At 41.6% G+C, this 25,330-nt stretch overlaps 1 protein-coding gene and 1 long non-coding RNA gene across 4 annotated transcripts; both read left to right on the forward strand.

Moving 5' to 3' along the window:
• Nucleotides 1–919: 919 nt before the first annotated feature.
• On the forward strand, nt 920–25,032 carry mybl2a (v-myb avian myeloblastosis viral oncogene homolog-like 2a). 3 transcript variants are annotated; one of them, XM_062540978.1, is made up of 9 exons: nt 920–1,034; nt 13,981–14,068; nt 18,024–18,276; nt 18,457–18,528; nt 20,682–20,774; nt 21,152–21,372; nt 21,673–21,784; nt 22,058–22,126; nt 22,401–25,032. In XM_062540978.1, the coding sequence occupies exons 2-9, from the start codon at nt 13,992–13,994 to the stop codon at nt 24,393–24,395; spliced, it is 2,892 nt and encodes a 963-aa protein (XP_062396962.1). In that variant the 5' UTR covers nt 920–1,034; nt 13,981–13,991; the 3' UTR covers nt 24,396–25,032. The 3 variants fall into 3 exon arrangements, with proteins under 3 accessions (XP_062396962.1, XP_062396961.1, XP_062396963.1); XM_062540977.1 differs by lacking the exon at nt 920–1,034 and adding an exon at nt 12,242–12,369; XM_062540979.1 differs by lacking the exons at nt 920–1,034; nt 13,981–14,068 and adding exons at nt 15,384–15,444; nt 16,134–16,420.
• Nucleotides 8,275–10,163, forward strand: LOC134088281 (uncharacterized). Its single transcript, XR_009939943.1, has 2 exons — nt 8,275–8,598; nt 9,421–10,163. It is a non-coding gene; the product is annotated as an uncharacterized LOC134088281 (long non-coding RNA).
• Nucleotides 25,033–25,330: the final 298 nt, after the last annotated feature.

The following is a 25,330-nucleotide window of genomic DNA, read 5'->3' on the forward strand; positions in this document are numbered from 1 at the left end:
TTACCAGCAAACCATTAATATTCTGGGGCACATTATTTGAAGATTTAAATATCACTTTCTGACAAACTAAATCTTTAAGGTAAAATCAATCACATGCCTCTGGAAATTATATGATATTATAATATATATATATATATATATAGGCTATATAAGTATATTTTATAGGCCTAGGCTACATGATATCTAGGGCTACTGAAACATCTTCAATCTCACTTGCTGTGCATGGAAAAACAGTTTTCACAAAGGAGATCTAGGAGTGTGACAGTAAGGCTGGCCACGCTTTGACATTTCTCTTCATGTCCACAGTGTAAATTCACCATAGACAGTGAGGATGGGCCCACACCATAGGGCTGGCATGGGAAATTACCATTTGGAAAGACATATTCACTACAGTATGTGGATGAAATGTCATTTAAAATACAATAGTGCCCTCTGCTGGTCAAATAGCATTTTTCAATTCATATAAGCCCCAAATAACTAAATATTTGAATATTCACAGAAGTCACTCTGCTGATGACTCTGTAAGACAAATGCAACTAGCATGGGATCTAAACTGACTGCTGATGAGTTTGCATCATAATGTTTGAATGCTTTCTGAGATTTGTGAGGCTCTTTTAGGAAACTAAATGCAAAGGCTTGTAAAGATGCTGTAATTTGGGGTAACATAAGGTCCAGTCATTGCATTGGCAGAAAGTATAAGTACTGCAAACGTAGGCCTATAGGCTACAGAATACAAATTGCCATAATAGGGTGTCAATTTCATTATGGCAACGTCATCAGAGACGCGCGCGCAACTTAGGGGCAGAAAACAACGCTAGAGGGCAGCATTCTAGTAGAGATGACACGGAGCTGTTGTGCCGTTAACTGCACCAACCGTCAAATAAATGGATGGAAAATGTTCAATATTCCGGGGGGATCACATCCCTTTGCCAAGAACAGAAGGAGGTTATGGATCCAGGCCATTAAAAGGCCTAGTTGGGGTCCGGATGGTCCTAAAGTCGGCCAGAGTCTCTGCAGCGCTCACTTCCTGTCTGGTAGGCCTATGTTATGATTTTGTCAGCTGTCACTTATCTTCTTAACCATAGACATAGAACCCTAGACGGAGCATTGGCTGCTGAGACGCGAGAAATACGGCCGCCATCTTGGAGTGGTGAACGTCGAGAGTCCACACCAGAGAAACCTAAGGAAGAGACAGGATGCCGGGCTGGTGTGCCGCATACGCCTGCTCGAACGAACGTACGCTGGAGTTGAGGAATCAGGGGATAACTTTTCACAAGTAAGATTTAACATTACTGTACTATTTTTTGTATTTTGTAAACAGCATATTATCATATTACCAGAGAGTTGAGAAGGAGCAAAGATACTGAAGTGGTTAGCTGCTAACGTCTATCGATGTTCTAGGTTACTAGGCTGCTAGTAGCTAGACTTGCTTGGCAATTAAACTCATTAAAACATGACATGTTTGAACATCATAAAGTTAAAACAAGTGATGGAAGATAAATATTGTAAAAGCCAATAGTCAAATTTCAGTCCACGTCGAGTTGGGGGGATAAGTTGTTAGCTAACAACTTTTAGTCAGCAGGTAGCTGCTAACGTTAACGTTAGACAATCAGATGGACAGTGTCTAGTACAGTAGCTGCTATAGCTTTCTAATGCAATGTTGTGTGGTAAAAATGCGTGAAGAACCCTTTCCAACCTTACTTGACACCTGGAGTGGGGTAATATATATTGGGATTAGTGTTGAACTATTACATCTGAATTGACTAACTGTCGACTGCTGTTCCTAGACCCTCAGTGTCATTGCACCGACTGGCCTTAGTATGAGCAGTTCCGTGTAATAAACCCCCCAACACACACACACACACACACACACACACACACACACACACACACACACACACACACACACACACAGACACAGACACAGACACAGACACAGACACACACTCTGAGTAGATCATGTTGAAATGGGGAGTGGGGACGCATATTAAAAATGATGAACCAGAATATATGTAAATGTATGTAACCAGCACTGACCAAAACTACGTCTGACACTTTTGAAGGTTTCCCAAAGATGAATCCTTGAAAAAGAAATGGGAAGTGGCGTTGAGGAGAGAAGGGTTCACTGCAACAACTCATTCTATTCTCTGCAGTCAGCACTTTAGGCAGGCTGATTTTGATAGGACAGGTCAGATAGTCAGACTACGGGATGGAGTTATTCCATCCCTTTTCAGCTTTCCTGTTCACCTCCAAAAAGTAGGTGTATCATCATAAGGCTATTGGCATTCGAATATATGTAACTATTTTATCGTCAAATATGTATATTGTTGCTGCTGTTGCACTATGTTTTATGCGTAATGTTTCTTCAATTCAGCCGGTGAAGGACAGAGCTACATCTACCTCCAGAAAAGCTGAGGAAAGCCTGTTCATAGCCTGTGAGGATTCCCCGGAAACATCAACCCAACAACCTCAGCCTAATAAGGTGAATTTTGTTCTGTTTCAAACATCATATCATAATAAGTGCAATGCCCATACAAACAATGTTTTCCAAGACACTTGTCATGTTGAATTGGTGATGATGTAGATTCAGATAGATAGATGTTCCTGGAAAATATAAAAATATAATTTGTTTCACTACCACTCATTAAACACACTCAAAAATGACTGACTTTGATAGCTGATGATGCCATAAACTAGTGGTGTCAAAGTGATGTTTGTGAACACATTGCTAAAACATTGCTCAAACAATGTTCATTCTTGAATTTCCCCTTGGGGATCAATAAAGTATCTATCTATCTATCTATCTATCCCTCCCTCTTTCTACTAGGAGCATGACTATGCGTTGCCTGCTTCTCTGGACGCTTTAAAGACCAAACTCCATGAAGCCTTGGCAAGAGTGGAAAGTCTTGAGCGAGAAAAGAAGAATGCCATCTCCAGGGAAAAGAGGGCAAAGACGACCGTGAAGTGTGTTTTGGGGGAATTGAGGGAAAAGAACCTCATTAATGAAGAGCTATGTGAGAAGCTTTCATTCTACTCAGGTAAGAGAAAATGAGCACTTTGAAAATCATGTAAATGTTATTGTTACTCTCTATCTCTCTCTTTGTTAAACTCCTTGCTTAATATCTGAAGGGGACTAATTCATCTTTGGTCATAACTTTTCAGATCTTAAGATGGACTTCATACCGAAGCAGGGCCTTGAGTACACACAGGACTGCAGAGAGTTTGTGCTGACGCTCCACCTTCATGGTCCGAAAGCGTACAAATACCTCAGAGAGACCCGAAACTTTCCCCTCCCACATCCAAAAACATTGCAACGGTAGGAAGGCGTAATGTTGTCTGATTGAATTTTTGGAAAGTATTCTACCACTTGAGTTTTCATTTGTGAAGCCTTTTTTAGAATGTGCAATTATTGGTTATTTTGCACGATTCTGAAGTAGTTATATTTTGTTGACCGTAATATATCAATTGCATTATTGTTCTATAATAATAATGATAATAATCATAGCAACTAGCCATGCAGAGCTAGTAACAGTTGTCTTTGTAACTTTACAAAACCTGTTAAGAAATAGCCTCGTTCTGTACATTTTGCTTCAGTCATAAATATAAAATAGTGTAGCAATGGTAGAATAAGCAGGATAATGAACTTCCCAGTACAACCTTGAATGTGTGTTTATTTTTAGATGTTCAAATATTATGTCATCCGCTATCCGTTACATACTGATATAACATGTGATCGGTTCTTATCAATATTTTTACAGGTGGCTGCGCTCGGTGGATGCCAAGCCTGGACTGAACAAAATGATGCTTGATATGCTGGGGAGACGATGCCAGGGAGATCCAGATAAATATGGTATCGTTTCCCTCATGTTGGATGCCATGTCTATCAAGAAGCATATCCAATACAATCCACATACAGAATCCATGTTTGGTTTTGTAGACCTGGGGGATGGATGTAATGAGACTGTACTAGCTACAGAGGCTCTTGTGTTCATGGTCGTTGGCCTTCAAGGACATTGGAAAACACCCATTGCATATTTCCTGACCAAGTCTCTCTCTCCAGAACCACAAGGGGTTCTTCTCAGTCAGGCTTTGGAGGAACTGCATGCACGGGGAATTCGGGTGGTATGTGTTACAATGGATGGGCATGCCACCAATGTCAGTATGTGCAACCAACTTGGCTGTGACCTGAAGGGGGACCCACGAGAGCCACTTCAAACCAGTTTCCCACATCCGGTGACTGGTGAGAAAGTATTTGTAATGATGGATGCTTGCCATATGCTCAAGCTGACACGTAATATGTTGCAGGTAAATGAACATTGTAGACCTATTTGTGCAAGTTTCTCTGCTGCTGAAAAGTTATGTAGATATTGTGGTCAGTCCATTTGCACAGCTATGGCTGGACACGATGATCATTTTCCTGTTTGTACTTGAGCAGTGTCTGATTCTTACTCTGCAGGCATATAGTCCAATTGCGACGACCACTGGACAGATCCATTGGAGGTACATTAATCGTCTCAATGATTTGCAAAAAGAGTCAGGACTGCATGCTGCCAATAAAATAACAGACAAGCATGTCTACTTTGAGAACCACAAGATGAGGGTGAACCTGGCTGCACAAACTCTGAGTCGCTCCGTGGCAGTGGCTCTCCGCACTATGATGGATCTTTGCTACTCTCAGTTTAAAGACTGTGAGGCAACCGCAGAATTCATTGAGGTAATACAATTAGTGATTACAGGACCATGTACCTGTTTCTTTTCTTGTTTTCTATTTTAAGGCGAGACACGCCAGGTGAAAACATCGATTTTGCTTACATCGGCCAATAGCAACCATTCTGCATAACAGCACACCCAATCAGCTGTTATCCCTTACATGTTGAGCTTACAGTTTAGAAATACCTGATACCTTATTGTTTACACAAGTGTCTTTATAGATTGTTGACAGGCTGTTTGACACAATGAATGGACGCAATCCTCGAGCCAAAGGATACAAAGCTCCCTTGGGTGCTTTAAATTGGATGGAGCGAAAAGCATTTTTCCTTAGAGCTAGGGAGTACTTGCTCACCTTGGTGACAAAGGATGGAGCCCCCCTTCACCGGTCAAAGAGGTCAATTAAAATAGTGTTTGTTAAGTTCAGTCTAGTCCCTTCGGCATCGAGTTCCTAAGATGCTCTGTTGTTCCCATATGCATCGAGTTCCTAAGATGCTCCGTTGTTCCCATATGCATCGAGTTCCTAAGATGCTCCATTGTTCCCATATGCATCGAGTTCCTAAGATGCTCCGTTGTTCCCATATGCATTGAGTTCAGAAGATGCGCTGCGCTCTGTCATGCATCGCTTTCCTAAGATGCTCTGTTGTTCTGTTAAGCATCAAGTTCCTAAGATGCTCCTAACTGCTTCAATTTTGTTTCTGTTGGAATTATCTTGTATTCCGTGTGTTTCAGGTCCTACATGTATTTGTACAAGTACATGTAGGTGTCAAAAATGGTAGGTATTGGTAGGTTGGAACATTCTTCCAAGTTATTGTTCCATTGTCTACAAGTATAGGTTATTACATTACTGATAGATCGATGTAACGGAAAATTCAATAACTGAAAGCACCATGTGCTTTCAAGGGGTGCCTTGTTTCACCATGATCAAAACAATACAACTTTTTTTGTTTTTTCATTTGCAGGTACTTGTCAGTGATGGGATTTGTCATCAACATCGACACACTCATTCTGTTGATTCCTGAACTGCTCCAGGTTCAGCGATATGTATTAACGTACAGGTTCAGCCAGGATCACCTGGAGCTATTATTTAATTCGATCAGAGCGTCAGGTAGGGTTGATGTTCTTTACATTGCAACACATTGTTAAAGTGTACCTAATGAATGTCTTTGTTATATCTTGTGAATATGTATGTACTGTGTGCCTGTTTTCCATGCAAGGCGGATGGGATAACAATCCCACGGCACGGCAGTTCCAGGCCATCTTCCGTCGTCTCATGGTTCGCTGTGGTGTGTCGCCTAGTGAGACAGGCAATGTGGCAGCCCTAGATAACACAGTGTCCCTGTCTGCAGTGGAGATGTCCTCTGTTGAATCTGTTGAAGAGCACCCATGTCCATTTGCTAATATTCCGGCCCTGGTGTCTGACCACAGCTACCTCCCCACTCGGTTTGGTGGACTGGTGGAAAATGCTCTCGTCTACATTGCAGGATTTGTTGTCAGGCAGATTCTTCGTAAGCTGTCCTGTGATATGTGCCGTTGGAGCTTGGTCAGAGATGCTTTGCCAGCTTCATTTGATAAAAACTTCCATCTTCTCACCCTGAAGAACAAAGGCGGACTAGTGATTCCATCACTAGGCACAGTGAAGGTTTGATTTTAATATCTTGTTATTTATTTGTTAGTCCTTAAATACTGACGTTGCTTTTGTTATGTTCTCTGTTCTGTAGTGTCTTTAAGCACAGTGTAAATCACTACATACATATTAATGTATATTATTATTAATATTATTATTATTATTATTATTATTATTATTATTATTACTATTATTATTATTGTTGTTGTTGTAAGGTGGTGAGAGCTGCAGAAAGGGTGATTCGCCAAGCTTCATTAATGCAAACTCAAACTCAAACGGTGTCAGCAGTCCTACACATCGTCCGAGGTGAAATTGGAACAGAGGATGTATTTATGCTGGGGGAGCACATTGAGGAGACACAGTTTGGAATAGACAACCACCATTCCGACTTGATATCATTGGTGGTGTCTGTGTTTCATAGGATAAGACTGCACCACGTTGCAAAGCTTGCCACTCTGGAACTTCAAAGAGGAAGCACAAGAAAGAAACTGTGCAAAACAGTCCTCTTTCAGGGGTTTTAATTTAGTTTACTTTTTTTTATTTTTTTTATACCACCTGCTCCTCCGCAGTCCAGCCTCCACCTGCTCCTCTGCAGTCCAGCATCCAGCCTCCACCTGCTCCTCTGCAGTCCAGCATCCAGCCTCCACCTGCTCCTCCGCAGTCCAGCATCCAGCCTCCACCTGCTCCTCCGCAGTCCAGCATCCAGCCTCCACCTGCTCCTCTGCAGTCCAGCATCCAGCCTCCACCTGCTCCTCCGCAGTCCAGCATCCAGCCTCCACCTGCTCCTCTGCAGTCCAGCATCCAGCCTCCACCTGCTCCTCCGCAGTCCAGCATCCAGCCTCCACCTGCTCCTCTGCAGTCCAGCCTCCACCTGCTCCTCTGCAGTCCAGCCTCCACCTGCTCCTCCGCAGTCCAGCCTCCACCTGCTCCTCTGCAGTCCAGCCTCCACCTGCTCCTCCGCAGTCCAGCCTCCACCTGCTCCTCCGCAGTCCAGCCTCCACCTGCTCCTCCGCAGTCCAGCCTCCACCTGCTCCTCCGCAGTCCAGCCTCCACCTGCTCCTCTGCTGCTGCAGTCCAGCGTCCAACTGGTCCTCTGCTGTCGAGTGTGTGGTGTGTTGTGTGTTGTGTGTGTCTTTTCAGTGTTGTAACAGCAATTTGTACCGTAAACCCTTGAAAGTTTTTTTTAATAAAAAAATGTATTACAATCTGGTGTAAGTCCAGCGTCCACCTGCTCCGCTGCTGTCTGTGTGTGTGTGTTAATCTTTTCAGTGTTGTAACAGCAATTTCTACCTTAAACCCTTGAAAGTTTGGGTGATTTAATAAAAAAATTTATTACAATGTGGTGTGCTGTATTCACTCTGACCTTTTTATGGAGTTGCAGTTGAATCCAACAGGCAATGCATGACCTTGCAATAGGTTTCTGGCAAGCTGAATGAAATATAGGCCTAACAGTGTAGTGTGAATGATAAAATGTCAACTGTTTTATACCATTTTATTGATAATATTGCTGTTCTCCCTATTTTTGTAATTATTCACTGTTTAATTTAATTTGTGTTGTTATTTATTTGTATGTCGCTTTGGACAAAGGTGTCTGCTAAATATAACCATAATAAAACAACAAACAAAGGATTGGAGCTAATGAACTATTATCCATATCCAAAATAAATAAATAGGCCTAAATCTGCTCTCTGCATTTGTCTCAACCAGGATTCAATAGGATTCCTTCCCTTCTTTCTCCTTTCCCACCTTATAATAGTCTGGCAGCCAATAGTTTAGGTGAACCTGGTTTTGTCGGTTAAAGTTGGTTTTTTTTTGCAGAATCTACTAGGCTAGGGGTACCTTTTTAAGATTTAAGAGGTAGCCCGGTGATATCCCTTGGGCAATTTAGTATATTAAGGTGAGTGATGTAGTAGGCCTATGGTGCAGTGGGTCAAAACCATAGACTGTAAAAAATATGGACAAAGCGTCTGTGACGTCACCCATAGATTTCTGAAGAACTCAAATGAAGCCGTTTATGGGGGGTATGGGCGGCGCCATCTTGGGAAACGTTGGGAAATCCTAACCACGCCCACATTCTGGCCAATCCAATCAAATGGGTGAAAGGGCGGGCTTTGTGCGAAACTGAGCCGAACAGGTGTTCTGTTCTGCTCGGCTTGTTCAGCTAAGCAGCTAATACGTTACGAGACTGGCAAGCTTGGCTACTGCTACGTTTACTGCGAAGCCACCGAAGTCGAAGACTGAGTCTAACCCACCTGAATTTGCTGGTAAGTTGAACCGTGTTCATGTATGTCTCTTAAAGGCATGTGTTCAGACATCTTATGATTATGTATCCTGCAAGCTAACCGGGTAAACTCATGTGAATAGTTAGTGCTGCTAACAAGTTAGCCTACTATAATGAACGGAGTTGTGTTTGCGCCTTCTAGCAGGTGAAATAAGCTAGCTGTTAACGTTACGTTACCCCATTTACAATAAACGATAGAGAAAGTTAGACTCCACTACAGATACATTGATCTTTAGCTTTAGTGATTAACGTTACCCATCTCTGTTCTCATTTTATTATTGGTAATGTAGTTATGAAACGTTGAAACGTATGATCCTGAGACATGAATGTGGCTGTCATTTCATTGTAACATTAACAATAATTTATGTCAACATCAAGCTCGCTTTATTCCGTCAAGTTATTGACAAAATCTTAGTCTAGTATTAGTTGTACATCATTGATGTGTTTTATGTTTTAGCAATAATCATGGGTTTCATCAGGTCCCTTTCCACAGGTGTATTAATCAAACACCATGCTGTCTGCATGCATAGTCAAGGTGCTTGATTTTATACACCTGTGGAAAGGGACCTAATGAAAACAATGAATATACAAGGGTGTTGTGTTATGGATTATGCAATGAGTAAAACTAAATACAATTTTAGAGCAATGATTTGCACAATATGTAATTTTACTGTCAAAATCACACTCGTGAATACTGGTGATTACAAGTGTTGTTAGTTGACACTTGTGTTGTACTTGTATTGCATTTCATTGTAGGTTACACAGGTATGAATGTAATTAAATGTTTACCTTTCTATTTTGGCAGTACCTAATGTGTGGATCATTGAAGACTGCTATGTTTGCTGTGGAGAGGAGGTGGCAAGGAGGTCCCTGAGCTCTAACCTGGGACTAAATGCAGGTGAAATGGCTTGACTGGGGTCGACTGAGGTGGCATAGCATCCTTCTCCTTTTTGCCTAGTCCCTGAAGAGTGGATTTTGCCGCAGAGATGAAGCAGAACCTGTGTGATCTCCATCCCCCCCACATGACCATTATCATATCTGCGTCATCGATGGGGATCCACAAACCCCAAGAAGATCGAGTATGGGTGAACAGCAGCTTTGTGTTGGGTCTCATGCCCCATCCACACAACTTTGCATTGTTTCTTAGAGACCAGGTTAATCTGTCTGGGGCAATGAATATTTTTAAAATATTGTTGAATGTCTGTATCCAGCCGAATTCAGTAGGCAACCTGCATTTTGATGGCACTGAACTTGCACTTACAAATGGTTATGGAACTTTTCTAAGAGATGCTGTTACTGATACTGATGGACTGTTACACCCTTTCCTTTACTTATGTCAAAACCAATGTCTGTTCATTAACAAAATTACTGTTGATGGCACTGAAGTTGAAAATAAAAACACAAATGTTTATGGGACTTTTCTGGTCAACTGTGACCTACATTTAACTTGTGTCAAACCAGTTTTGTCTATGCTGTCAAACATTTACGATTAAATTGCAGTGGGAGCAAAAACAATCAGTAGGTTGAATTAAAGACCCAGATGCGGAAGTACATTTGCATTTTTACTTATGTCTTGAGCATTACAGGTAAATAACACAATGTTGTAAGCTAGTAAATAGTCAGTATATAGACTGCTTTGCAAACTCAGATGTAAATAAGGTAATCATGAAGGGGTCTGCTGGTGAAGAGTCTTTGAAATCAGAAGTTGTCACTGGTCGAGAACTGTTAGGAGCCAGCTCCTCATGTTCAGCACCCACTGGTTCAGCCTGGCTGGATCACCTAAAGAGAAACTTGACACAGGCAAGAATGGTATATTGTTAATCATTGTTATAATCAAATTATTTGAATTACACTCCAATGTGGGACATATCAGTCTGTTCTTGTGTTGCATATATTGATTTGGCACACGCATATGTTACAGTACACTTTTGTTTCCTTGTGTCTAACCTATAACTGACAATGGTATGTTGACTAGATGTCGCTCGTTATCACAGCTCCCGTGTTCAAAGTATACAGTCAGGTTCATAGCGGTTCACCTCAGCAAGAAGAAAGCAAGCCGTTTAATGTGAGGATCGAGGAATCTTCGGCTTAGGTTAGCTAATGTCTTCACAAACGTTGTGATCTTAAATGCAACAACCGAGGCTGTAAATTGACAACAGACTAAGTATTCCCTAAAGGTTTTTTGAAGAAAACACATATGTTACCCTTACACAGTCTGTTTGTTGATTACAGCTAACTCAAGTACCTGGGCTAGTAACATTAACATGAAGTTAACTCACAACAGCGGTTTTCACTACATTTCTTAAATGAATGTTTGTGGGTGCTTCTGCCATTAGGTTTCAACAATAAGCAAATTAGTTCATTACTTCCTTAATGTTACACTTACGTGGGGATTTCCGATAGTAAGCCAGCATGTTTGCGGTAGGTTAAACCAGAGACATACCACAGACGCTAATTTGTCCTAGCGATTTATGCTAACGTTAGCTTGCTACTGATGCTAAGGCTAACGTTCACATAAGCTAGCAGCTACGTGAAATAATAGTGGAATGTCACTTACCGGAAAACTAGAGTGATGTCCTCTTCTGGTGTCGGTTAGTACAGTTAACAGCAGAGATATTTCAATAAAAATGTTCAGAGAGCATACGGTGATGAAGATTCAGGATCACGGCTGAGACGTCCACTCGGCTGGCAACGTCAACCTCGACATTGGTCAGCTGTCAATCAAGTTGACGACGTCATTAATTTTTTATATCCAAATGCGATCCAAACTAACGAGTTAGAAAAAAATTCACCCCCCTCACAGTTGTCAGGGACCGGGAAACTACCGAAAAATACAATAAAAGTCCATGGGACCAGGCTTTAAAAACACCAATTTACGCCGTGAAAACGGACATTTTAACATGGGCGTCTATGGAAATTTGCTCTGTTTTGGGACCAGTCCCCAGCGGATTTTCGAGGTATTGCAGTTTTTCGAACTTCCGGGTAGGCTTCATTGTTCAGTTTAGAATGTTGCCGCTTGGTCAAAACGCAGGTTTTAATCACGAAATTTGCAACATTTTGCTCTAAAACCAAATAATCGTGTGTCCTTTAGCATAGATTTGCACATGACAAAAAAGAAACGTGAAAATTATTGTTATGTAGTGAGGAATTATTACTAAAATGGTCTGACAATTAATTTCTCCAGCCAAAGCGATTACACGGAGTGGAATTAATCACCTCTCCAAGATGGCCGCCTCGCGTCTCGTTTGCTTCCATTGGCCAGAACGTCGGTTGCTCCGTCTAGGGTTCTATGTCTATGTTCTTAACGGTGTGCCGAGGTAAAGCGAGGCCGTTGAATTCTGACATAATACGATTGCTCTTTTGTATTAGCCTATGCCTAGATACAAGGATTCTTTAGTCAGGCTAACTTCATCAACCATCTCTGGTAGACCCACTGATCTTCCAATGAATTTCGGAACTTCCATGCATTATATTAAGCTATTGACGTCACCTGTTCCTAGAAGGTTTCCGCTTCCTCTAATACGTTGTAACGTTAACGGATTTTGTTCAACGATAATGTCAACACTAGTACGAGGACCGTGTTGTTCTGTGGTTGGATGTTCCCTTAGACCAGGAACAAATTTACTGTCTCAAATTAAGGTCTACCGTTTTCCAAAAGAAAAACATCAGCGTGATGCTTGGATTGCTGCTGTCACGCGAGATGGTTGGATACCAACGAACAACTCGAGAATTTGTAGCACCCATTTCCTATCAGGTAGGTAGGGGAGACCAGGGATGGTTGTAAGACGGGTTGGTCCTGGTTGTAACACATCCAATCAATCTCCAATCAGGAACAAGTTACAGATCACATTAGCCTACTCACTTTTTACTCACTTCAAACATGCAAGTCCTTATTCCACACTGGAATAGGCTAGAGGGGTTAGGGGTAGCCTAAACGCACCAGGAGGCTAACAGTTTCTTATAATGGTTAGCCTAGGCTAGTGAGATATTCACTTTTTTATTTAATGATGTGAAGTTGTTGGTATCTTTCTCCTGATTGCTGCAAGCTCAGTAGCCTAGCCTGTATGATTGTTTGCAATTGCTAGATATTTTGAGTTTTGATTTGACCTTTGGTTTGGTGTGCCTAGCCTAAAACCTTATAACCAATGATTATAAGTAGATAGATCATATTCAGTAGATCAAAGCCTGACTGGCCAACTAAGTTGTCTTCTAATTTAAAAATTCACTGATTTTTTTAGAAAAGGTTTTGTAGATCACATCTACACAGACCAGTCCGCCATGGGCTCTGCATGCCACCCATTTCAGCATGGCGAAATGGGGGGCTGAATGGTGTCAAACTTGCTCACTTGGGGAACCCACACTATAGGAGTGGACTATTAATGGAGTGGAGGCTTCAGCCCCAACTGGTTCCCCACTAATTTGGGGGCACCTCTTCACATCACGAGGAAGCACCCAATTGTCCCCTATAGCTTTCCCCCAACAGATGACAGTATAATTTATACGATTGTATTACTGTAGAATTTTCCACTTTCAGACATGTTCTAGGGGACGATAAAGCAGAAAAGATAAACAATATACATTGAGTTATGTACAATTGCCACGAAACATGTTGTCCTTCCATTTGAAACTAAAATTGTCATTTTGCCTCCTTTAGTTGATTTTTTAGTAGTCTGTGTAGGCTAAACAAACACAACTCAGACAACCTCAATACCCATGAATCCATTGTCCAAAATAACTAAACGTGACGGTTTGTTCATTTCGGCCAGTAGCCTAATCTTGGTTAGATGCCGCCAGTCTGTCATGCTGCTGCCACTCTGGCATGTTTTTTGTCAGACATGCCCCTATCCCAGCATGCTGCCAACCCGACACATTTTAGTAGACCTGCCGCCATTCAGACAGTCTCCTATTTTTTTTTTTTCAATTCAATTTATCTTTGCGGTTCCTGTATGTTTTACCTTATGTCTTGATTGTGTGATGATGTTCACGTGTTGATGTTGATGATGATCACCAGCAAAGTCAAACCAGCGAAACAGCAAACTCTATCTGGTCTAATTTGTTAATATATAGGCCTATCTAGTATTTTTTTTTTATATTTGTAACTTAAAAAAAAGTTCGGTGGCATAATGTGGAGGGTGGCCCTCGCTGAATCTCAAACCGAAAGCAATCTCCAAAGTCTATTGTTTGTGTGGAACAAGGAACCACTGAGGAAAATTGTCTTGACTTTGATTCAAACCATTTTGTCAACCTGCTTTATTTTTAGATCTATTTAGCTCCTGCTTTTTAATAGTGATAAAAGCAGTGTTGAATGATATCAAACTAATGTTGGTTAAAGTATTAACCAAACTATTTCTCTTTATGTTATCAGGAGAACCATCCATGGATTGTGATAGTCCAGATTTTGTTCCATCTATTTTTTCTCATCGCACCCAAGACACAACAGCGAAGATGGCAAGGTCTGTGTCATGTCATACACTCACTGAGCCCTTTCTTAGGAAAACTGGGACACGACTTAATCATGCAATTAATCAATCAACTATAGTGCAGCACTATAGCTGTCTGCCTGATCTAACTGGTGGCTGCAGCAAATCAAGCTGGGTTGTACCGATTTTTTTGTTTTTTGTTTGTTTGTCCAGAGTATATACACGCACGCACGCACGCACGCACGCACGCACACACACACACACACACACACACACGCACACACACACACACACACACACATTTTAAATTCTTTATTTGGATTAGAAGATAAGCATATATCATGGCATAATCCAAATTTGATACAAAGGTGTGCAACAGCAGCCAATAATACAGTCCATCATGCACACTAAGGGTAAAGGTGACACCTACGCCTCCATATGTAGAGGATCAGCTTCATGTCAAGGGTTTTTCGGAAAGCTCTTTCCTCTGCTTCAAACTGCAACCATTCCTTATCAGAAAGATGGTGGATGTACATACCAAACTCTCCCAGGTTGTTTATTCCTTCCGCCAGGTGGGACGCCGGGTCGTGCTTAAATGTCCAATGCCAAAACAAGATTTTTGATGATTATTGATTTATCGATTGAACTAGCCTATCGATTATTTCTTGGAACTTAATTAATCAGAACAGGTGCAAGTGCTTGAAATGTAACAAGTGTGCAGCTTTGTTTGGGAATAGCAGGTGCAGAAAGACATTACCGCACACTGACATGCACGCACACAGACACAGACAGACACAGACAGACACACACACACACACACACACACACACACACACACACACACACACACACACACACACACACACACACGTAAGGCCCAGTTAGGAGGACATAGTTAAGGTAGCACCATTTTTTAATGGTCTTCACAGAATGAGCTAGGCCAATGAATCTGAGTTTGAAGATTTAATAAATAATATTAAATGTAATATTAATAATAATAAATAATAATTAATAATATTATTATTATTTTTCTTTCAGCAAACAATGTAAACAGGTCCCACAGACACAAAAACCTTACAAGGGTTAATATGTTGTTTTGACTACGTGCTCTTTATGTTTTAGAAAGGGGGTAGGTAGGATTTCATTTTCAACAATGTGTCAACATTTCACAACCTGGGAAAGCAACGCAGGCTACATAATGAACTGTATTTTCTCCAAGCGTTTTATTTGTTATACATACTTTCCCTTAAATTATTTTCAATAAGACCACGTCGCCACAGTTTATTCAGCAGTCTTTTAAGGCCATGTTGCTGTTTCCAAAATCAGGCGTTGCTATTGTCCCTGAAGGTTGTGGAAATCTGCTTATTTAGTCATGGCCTTGCTAGTTGTAACACTGTTGCCTAGCCTAGGTAAGCTACTAATGCTATTTTTGCTGAAACTTTGCAGGCTAACAGAGTCGTTGACTGTGAGAATTGGAGATAGATAGGCTACATGTTAGCTACGTTAAGCTATCCGTTTACCTAATGTAGCCAGCCTGAGCCAGATGTTGTCAAACTAACCATTGCATTTGCAAACGTATGAAAACCAAGTGATCACTCAGTAATATTCGGCCTGATGTATTTTGTAGACATTACAAAATTCCATGTTGCTTGACTTAACAAGCAAAATGAGTAGTATGGCTAGTGCTGTTTGTTACTCCAGTATGTGTAAAGGCCCCAAACGTAGCTACAGAACATGTCTGATTATGCTTGTCGATTCGTTTACTTCACAAACGATTGGCCTCGATTATTTCTATCCTATTTCGTTTTAGTTCTATGGAGCATTGTTTTTGATAGACGCAGGTAACATGGATCAAATAGGCTACATCATTTGTTAGCAGTGACTGTTGTGGCAGCATAGCCTACCAGTTCAGAACAGTTACATTGGATTAATCTAACCGCAGACTGATATTATGATACCGTGAATTATATTAAAAACGTGTTGTATAAGCGAGTTCATTTCGGTTGAAAGATGTATGGAAAGTTATATATCACTGACTATTACATTCGTCGAAGTTTAAACCACACCCTGAATATCCCTTTTTACTGGTCACATTCAGCGACACCCTACTCTCAACAGACATTCATCGCGCGGTAATCTATGGGCTGATTCAGTCTGTTTGTGTTTATCATTTGGTAGCCAACTGAAGGCGATGTAGCAGACCTACCCTTCCACTCATGTGCATCTGCTAAAGACACTTAATAGACGTGCAATAGTAACGCCAAATTAGCAAGGAGGATCTTCTGTAACTTCGAGGAAGTATTTAGAAGTTAGGCTACTGTTTAGCACATGCTATTGGAGAAATACCTCTGGAAGGAACACCGAGGAAATGTCCGAGTTGAACGGGTAAGACAGGCTAGCCTCTGGACTAGTATGAAAGTTTGCTCATACTTCAGCCTACTTTGTGATGAAATGTTCTGCTGCTCTAAATTAGATTTAGGAATTCATGCTACTGTAAGCATATCATGGGCGTGTGTACGTTGGTGAATTTCGAAGCATACGTTAGGTTACAAACGGAAATCTAGTCAACATGTTTTACCCGCCTGGGCCGTTGTTCGGGTGCTGTGGTGCACATTAGTGTTATCAAACAGTTGATGTCGACTGCTGTGTGTTAATAGTTGCTACCTTTAAACAAATCTAAAGGCTTCAGAATGGACCACAGTTGACTTTTTACGTTCTCTGCGATTCAAGTTGCGCGTGGACAACATTGTATAGATATTTTGTTTTATTTTGCACTTGCTTGCACGGTAGCCGTTTCATTGTACCCATCAGTTGGATTGTAGTGTGCAGGGAAGCACTGGCTAGAATGTAACCAAGCCAGTGTAACAGAATGTCAGTAGGCTACATTTAGGGAATGCGTAATAAGTCCATGATTCTAAACCTGAACATGTCGTGTTCGCTGTATTCAACTTCCGAAGACCTTAAACGCTTCCATGCGGTTTACGTTTACCTTAACGGACATTTGTGAATGGGGGAGGAGTTCCCATGTGAATTTTTTTTTTTAATTCAGTCGCATAGGCTAGCCTCCCTACACACAAAAAAAGGTTGAATAGCTATGCCAAGAGTAGACTACAGTCATGTGATGAAGCCTATGTTATTGCATGGTTGAGGATTTAAGAAAAGTTTTATGAACTGTGGATAGGGATGCACAATATAATATTTCTGGCGATATTCAGTATGCCTATTATTTAACTCATTTTGGCCGATACCCCATACCAATATGTAAACTACACATGTTTTTATTTATTTATTGATTGATTTGCACTATGCAAAATTTCCACCTTTACAAAGCCAGTTTGATGGTAAATTAACTTTATGTGAACGAGACGTGGCGAGTCCCTACTAAAATCATGCAACTTCATATAACGGCGTCCAGCCAAATCTCGCGAGAATCCTAAAACATTACCTTGCTCTTTGAAGATAGTGTTTGCCTATTGTTAATCCTTCACCTCCACAACAACAACAACATTTGCATTGTGTACAGGGGGTAAAAGTCGTGAGAAGTTAGCTATTTACAATAACAGAGCAACATATAAATACATCCCGACTCTAGAGGGAGCTCTACAGTTGCCCCAAAATACCTAAATCTGCACAGGTGTGCATCTCTGCAGACTTAACACCTTACCCCAAAATATAATCAGAACCAAGATAAGCCTAATAATCCATTGCCAGTTTTTCTTTGGTTAGTGTGACAGTGTGGCTTATGCCGGGTCATTCATAAATATGAGTATGGTCAAAATCGGAATAAGCCTCATAAATGGGATAGCCAGCCAACTGAAATGCATAAATGCAGTATATGCAACACTGGTACTGATATGATCATGACCTATTCCGTTGTTTTTTGACAAACACTAAAAGGCATGTTGTATGCCTATATATATCCAATGTTGTGTACATGCACATAAAGAATTTGAAGAATGAATGTCTTACTTGTGTAATTGTTTTTCAGTGTGAAAGAAGAGGACCAGGAAATCTCAGTTAAGGACATTGCGGTTAAGGATATCGCGGTAAAGGATATCACAATTAAGGACATTGCGGTTCAGGACATCGCAATTAAGGACGCTGCTGTTCAGGACATCACGGTGAAGAATGTCGCTGTTAATAACATCACGGTTCAGGAAATCTCCCAGCCTGACACAGACTCTGATTTGGCTGAACAGAAGGATGGTTTCAAAGGGAAGGCGAGATGGTCACGTGAAGAGGTCTGTATACTAACTTGAATCCACAGTAGTCCAAGATTGTTCTCTTTGTCACCACAAATTAGTGTTTGAATTAGACTCAGGTTTAGCGGAAAGAATATTTGTGCTCAAATCTGCTCCAGTATTCTCGTTATCATGTGATCATGTTTTTTTTCTGATTGTTTTCCTATACATTTACACCAGGATGAAACCCTGAAAATGTTGGTTCAGAACTTTGGCCAAGAAGACTGGAAGACCATTGCTACCTTTTTACCTGTGAGTATGAGCGCATGAGAAGTATTGACCCAATAGACTGCCACATCTTTTGTCCATCAACAAAATGTATATACTTGATGCAAGTAGTGATCTTGTAAGGCTTGTAAAGTCATACAGGATACCAGTGAATGTTTGTTCACTACTCAAAGCAGTGTAATGCAGACCACAAATGCCTACAGTAATGTCCTGTGTATTAGCCACAGGACAGCGTTATATGCAAGTTGAAGTAAACAAAAACCATATTGATACCATATTAACTGCCCCCCGTGTATTAACCTCATAGCTGAAGAAAGTTTGCAAAATCAACGCATAAGCCGCGGCTAATAGTTGGGAAATTACGGTATGTGTCCATCACACTGGACACTAAAACCTGATACTGATGCTATGACTATGCTCAGACCAGAATAAAAATAAGTTTCCATAGCTACTGTAGCCCTTATGCTATGGAGATATACAGTAGCTCTGTTTATAGTAGCACGGTAGCCTGGTTTTATCAGACTCACTACTTTGTTTCACTTTGCCGAGAGAGTCTGGCTGTTTACAAGTAGGACATTTTCTCAACCCTAGCATTGTAACAGGCGTAATTTGGCTTTGAATTCATTGGTCCAGTCTAACCAATCACATTGATCAGTTACTTTACTTCCTATTTTTCCTACCCTTTACAAACCGATAATAAACCTCATCGGCAGTGAGGAGACAGTGTATGTCTTTACTGTTACACGTACACGTTCTTCGACTGCAATTTTTAAAAAGCTGGCAGGCGATGCTACTGCCGTTTATAAGCCACTCAATTTTGAAACTAACGCCATCCCTCCTCATCACTCCTTGGCCCTCCACCTTGGTGGCTGAGGGAGAAGCAAACGCAATGACAGTAGCCAGACTAGTGTCCCAGTGAAATGGAAATGAATCGAGATAAGAGGCGGGCAGGACCAGGCTAGTACCACAGAGCTCTATGACAGCATTGTATACTCTCTCACGCCGTTTACATTTACATTTACATTTAGTCATTTATCTGATGGATTTATCCAAAACGACAACAGTCAGTGGACTATTTGAACTTTCTGATACTACAATGTTAATCAACATATGCTGAACAAAGCAGCGAATTGAAAGTCGTATAATCATGACGTCTCAATAGTGTCTGTCCCTGAATTCCATTCATGACCGCAAAATATTTGAATTGGTGATTAGAGCTGCAAATATTTTGAATGTTAGCTCCATAATATGCTGCTTCAAGAGCTTTCCACCGATTCTTCATCTGTCAGCAGTGTGCACAAAACCTGTGTCTTTGAGCATTACGATGCTTTCGCCCATCGTGACATTGAAATGTACAGGTTTTAATACATAAATTGACCTAGTCTTCACTGTAGAAGTGCAAACATTTAGCCACACTTCACTATGTTTGCCAAGTGTCAGGACATCAAACCAAGCTATGAAAATTCCTTGCACGAACATGGACAGAATGAATATTTTGAAAAGGGAATTTTCCAACTAATGTGTTTGCAAGCCAGAATATGCCAATTGAGAGGCGTATGCTTGGGGTGTTATTCCGGTTTATTCAGAATGTGACCGTAATGAGGTTATGGCGGTTGGAATAAGAAGTTGAGAATTCAGGGGTGTCAAAGTCCTAATAGGCAGTGGGCCGAATTTGTTGGAATGACACCTGGTGAGGGCCGTCATTGTTATTAGCATTTTTCAGCATGGGTATCAGAGTGTTGATGATCTACTCCTTAGTACAAGTACAAATCATGCACTGTAGCCAGATACTGCTCTTTCTCCTTTGAATAACCTTCAGTGTGCCTTTTCCTTTCTGAGGATGGTTTGTGGTGCTAGGTTGAATACATTTATTTACCATATAGAGAATTTGCTCATTACACATTGTTGAAGACAATTGGATGTGAATATTTTCCCTTCCTGCCCAAAACATCTGGGGGGGCCATATGAACCTTGCTGGGGGGCCTGATCTGGCCACCAGGCCCTAAACCTCTAGTTTAGATGCACAGTCGGAATGCTGTCAGTATTCTGAATAAAACCGGAACATGGTGTACATGGAAATCTAGCCACTGTTTGTCTTTTTAGCAGTCGAAGTCTGGACCTTTGAGATTACTTCAGAATATTTATATGCTTTCTTTGTCTTCCCTTTTTCCCCTCAGGGACGCTCAGAATTCCACTGTCACCACCGTTTTAGGAGAGTGCTTGATCCTGAACTGGTCAAAGGAGGCTGGACGAAAGCCGAGGATGAAATGGTCAGCATATTTTGAGCGTTCAAATGCTGCTACGTTTAAATACGTTATGGGATGTTCTTCCACTAGAGTGCAGTATGACACAAAATGTCTCCCTGCACGTAAACATTTCTCTCTGTTCTGAATATAATGTCACCCGTATTGTCATAAGGTTCATGGAACCTTTAACAAGCTAGATCTGGTTGTAAACAGATTTGATAGATGCACCATTAGCATATGTAGCAGATGCTTTATCCAAATTGATTTATAATTGAGATAATACCAGGTAAATTTAGGTTTTGAGTAATATTGCTATGCCTTTAGTTTTTAGAAAGTCTAAGTGCACATAGATAGTGAGTGAAGTACGTTAACTAACATTCTAGCTGTTGGTTTCCTACCAGTTGGTGAAACTGGTGGAGATGTATGGATGTAAGAAGTGGACAGTGATTGCCAAGCACCTCAAAGGTAGACATGGCAAGCAGTGCCGTGAGCGGTGGCACAATCACCTGGACCCCGGCGTGAAGAAGACATCCTGGACCTTAGAGGAAGACCTGGCCATCTACAGAGCCCACCGCGTGCTTGGTAACCGCTGGGCTGAGATTGCAAAACTTCTGCCTGGAAGGTACCAGAGATGCAACATTTCTCTGAAAAGCTAAAATTTCAGTTGCTTTTATATAAATGCTAATGTAAATGGTCATGGGCAGAAGTACCAAAGTATGCTTATATTTTGAGATGGTGAATTTTATTTTTCATGAGCTGTAAACCATAATCGTCAAGATTAAAACAAAAAAATGGCTTGAAATATTTCACTTTATATCTATTGAATCTAGAATGTATTCAATAAATTAGGGGGGACATTTTAACTTTTTCATGATCTTATTTTTTGAGACCCACCTGTTTGATACTTTCTTAATACCAACAGGACAGACAACGCTATTAAGAACCACTGGAATTCTACTATCAAAAGGAAAGTGGAATTGGGTGCCTATGATGGGAAGGACATCACACCACTTACACCTCTTGAGATGGGAGAGGTCAGAGAACACTTTTCCCTTTTGTACTACTTCAGTTTTCCTCAAGTTGGTAGATAGACTTGCCTTTTGTTTTGTGGTGTTTCTTTATTTTTTATTCAATACATCCACAATTTAAGGCATCTGTTAAAGTGATCATATGCTCATTATTTGCATAGTTGATTTATTTTTCAATTTGTTGGTTTTGAGAAATTGTTCTCCTCTAGTGTGTCTTGTGAATGTAGATTTGATCCGGATGGCTGATGATTATTATTTTGTCTTTATTGGTGTGTTCAGATCGATTTCCGCTGTGATGTTGTTCTTGATGCAGAACCAGCATCTGACAAAGAGGAGGAAGTGATTAAGGTAATTTTTTTTTAGATCTGTTCAGATAACATTTATTGAAATGCAATTTGTATTTACACGCATGACTTACACAAGAAACATGTGTTTTTGGCTTCAGTATGACTTGACATATCCTATATCCTATGTAAAACCTACACTAGTGTGACTGTCATTTCCATTCTAATTCATATCGATTGTTTGAGTGCCTATGTGTCACTCTTACTGTTGTGACTTATTAGTGTGTGTGCTGCTTTCCTTCTTGTTAATGTGATATGTAAAATGTTCTGTTTTGCAGACTACCACCATTGTGCCATTGGAGACTGTGCATGTAGAGCCAGTGAAGCACAAAGTGATGGAGAAACCTAAACCTGTGCCCAAAGCCAAACCGGCAACAGGCGTTGCGCCGGCTTTGCTTGTAAAGAGGGGCAATAGCAGTCCCACCAACGCTGCGCCCGTTTTGATTGTAAAGAGGGGCAATAGCAGTCCCACCAACGTTGCGCCGGTTTTGATTGTAAAGAGGGGCAGTAGCAGTCCCACAAACGTCAGTGGTCAGATTGGCTCAAGCAACACCAAGCAGCCAGCCCGACAGAAGAACATAACAGAAGCCATGCTGCGGATGATTGCCAAAGACATGCTCCCACTGAGCTTTGTGGAAGGGGCTGGCTTCCGGAGCTTCATGACGGCCATTGCGCCACAGTACTCCAGACCCTCGCAGCGTTCCATCGGGCTGAAGCTGTACGACGACGTCGAGAAGGTCATCAAACCGCAGATGATCCGCAAGTTGAAGAATTGCGCCGCCTTGACCAGCGAAAGTGCCCTCGTTCATACGACTATGGATCTGTGGTCCAGCCAGGGTACTGACCGGGTCATCGCGGTACAGCTGCATTTTCTCGATGAGAACTGGAACATCCAGCGCCCCCTGGTGGCTGTCCGACACCTGAGTCATAAGAACCTGGCGTCAGCAGTGGCTCGGGAACTGGAGGCTGTACTCCTTAGCTATGGCCTCTTTCCAGACAACCTTGGATACGTCCTCTTGAACGAGGCGAAGAACGCCATAGCTACCTGTGATCTGTTCTGCAACTACAAGATCATGTGCTGCCCGCAAAGGAACGATCCGGATGAAGAGGAACTGGTGGCTTATTTGGATGACGTGCCTTACAGCAACAGCTGTTTTGAAGTCCCGTACGGCACCCAGTCGAGCTGCGTGGCAAACGAGCTGAACTCGGTGATCAAAGAGGCCCTGAGGAACTCGAGGGTCGTGGAGAACGTGCTCCTGCAGGTGCACAACGTGGTGGCGTTCTTCCGCGGCAACGCCTACTGGAACGAGGAGCTGGGGAAGGTGTGTGGCCTCTCGCTCGCCACACCAGGTAACCTCAGCAACTACCGCTGGAACTCGGTGTTTGCGGCCATCCAGAGGATGACGATGCACGAGGCCGCCTGGGACACAGTGGTGTCCGTGCTGGGGCAGGCGCAGATGGAGGCCAAGGACTCGTCCACCTCCCCACCCCACCTGAGGGCCAAACGAGACCAGGTGCTGGACGTCATGGGCCTGCTGGAGCCCTTCGAAGAGGCCATCCAAGTGCTCCAGGCAGAAGGGGCGACCTTCTCCCTCATCATTCCATCCCTTATTGGCCTGAACAAAACCTTAGAGACCAGGCAGACCAACTACAGTCACTTCTGCAAGGAGCTGCGTTCCGGGCTTCACACACACTTTCAGCACCTGATAGTGCAGAAGGACCTGATTCTGGCCACCATTTTGGATCCTCGCATCAAGCTTCAGCCCTTTGATGATGCAAAGCATGAGGAGGAAGATGCAGGTTTAACTGCACCGTCTAAAGCTCAAGTTCGAAGCCTAGTTGCATCTGAGATCGGCGAGGCAGACATGTGCATCATAAAGGTAGAGCAAGACGTAAAACAGGAAGAGGATGACCAGGACAGTGATGGGGCCAGCCCTGAGGACGGAAACATCAAGCGCAAGAAGATATTCAGTTTTTTACAGCCAGCTGCCAAGGCCATGAAGTTGTCCGAGCTTGACATCTACCTCGCAGAACCCTTGCTTGATGGTGATGCATCCATTTTGACTTTTTGGAAAAAGGCTACTCATTTCTCACAGCTCCAGAACCTTTCTCGCAAGTTCCTGGCCATCCCAGCAACCTCCGGGGGATTTGATCGTCTGTTTCCAATGGCATCTTGTATCGTGCGGGCCAGAAGGAGCAGGTTACTGCCCCACACAACGGAAAGGCTGCTACTGTATAGAGAGTCTCTAAAGTCAAAGAATGCTACAGCTTAGCAAAAGGGCAACAACACAAAAACACACACACAAACAAAAATACCTCAAATTAATGAATGACATAAACTCATCAATTAACTGCCTTGTATTTCATTCGAAACATTATTGTCTAATCACAGCTGTTTCTTTTTGTTGGTGTCCATCCTCAGTCTAAATAAGCTGCCATTGAACTTGTAGTTTCACACTCATCTACCACTATATCATATTGATTATTTTCCTCTAACTTTAGTAAATATTGAATTGATAATCAATATCATGAATTATGTTAGGACATATGAACCAAATATGTTGACTAGTTATACCATTGTTGTTGAAATGGCTAAGTATGTTTTATTCATTCATTCTTTGTGTCTTTGATTAATTTTCCCGCCACCTACCTACCTCCAGCAAAACTGATCCACAGTCACAGCGTGCCCTTGACATGGACATTGTACATAAGGCATCCTGTTTAAAATGAAAATATGTACATTATTTTAGTTGTAGGTACTTTGTTATGATAATACAATGACTGTAATGTTGATTTTGAAGATCACAAACTCATATTCTCATTTATTTTTATATTTACAGTTTTTGAGAAATATTTTTTGTAAGGCAGAATAAATGATCTGCATCTAATCATGGCATTTTGTTGTTATTATTCTCTGCATTTATTGTCATTATGTTAATGTAAATATTATCTGAAAATGAAAAGGATGTCTATGATAAAATCATGTTACCAAAACTCCTTGGAATTTATGCTCTGGGGATTTTAAAGTATTTAAAGTATAAAGTATTTTAAAATGTGGTTTAGTGACTAACGTGAGCCACGTGAGTTTTTTGCTAGGAGAATGAAGCCGGAGGTCTCTTCTGTTGGGAGGTTTACCACTTTACTCGAAGTTAACTCTCCCTGGATGTGTTACTTAACCAAATATTTGTAACAATCCACAGGCCAAGTC

The sequence above is a fragment of the Sardina pilchardus genome, chromosome 7 (assembly GCF_963854185.1).
Source record: "Sardina pilchardus chromosome 7, fSarPil1.1, whole genome shotgun sequence".
NCBI lineage: Eukaryota > Metazoa > Chordata > Actinopteri > Clupeiformes > Clupeidae > Sardina > Sardina pilchardus.

What these genes read in the sequence shown, in the direction of transcription:
- mybl2a (XM_062540978.1), top strand. Translation starts at nt 13,992, where the DNA reads ATGGATTGTGATAGTCCAGATTTTGTTCCATCTATTTTTTCTCATCGC. An exon ending in CCATTGCTACCTTTTTACCT is followed by an intron (nt 18,529 to 20,681) that starts GTGAGTATGAGC and finishes TTTTCCCCTCAG; the next exon opens with GGACGCTCAGAATTCCACTG. An exon ending in CGAAAGCCGAGGATGAAATG is followed by an intron (nt 20,775 to 21,151) that starts GTCAGCATATTT and finishes GTTTCCTACCAG; the next exon opens with TTGGTGAAACTGGTGGAGAT.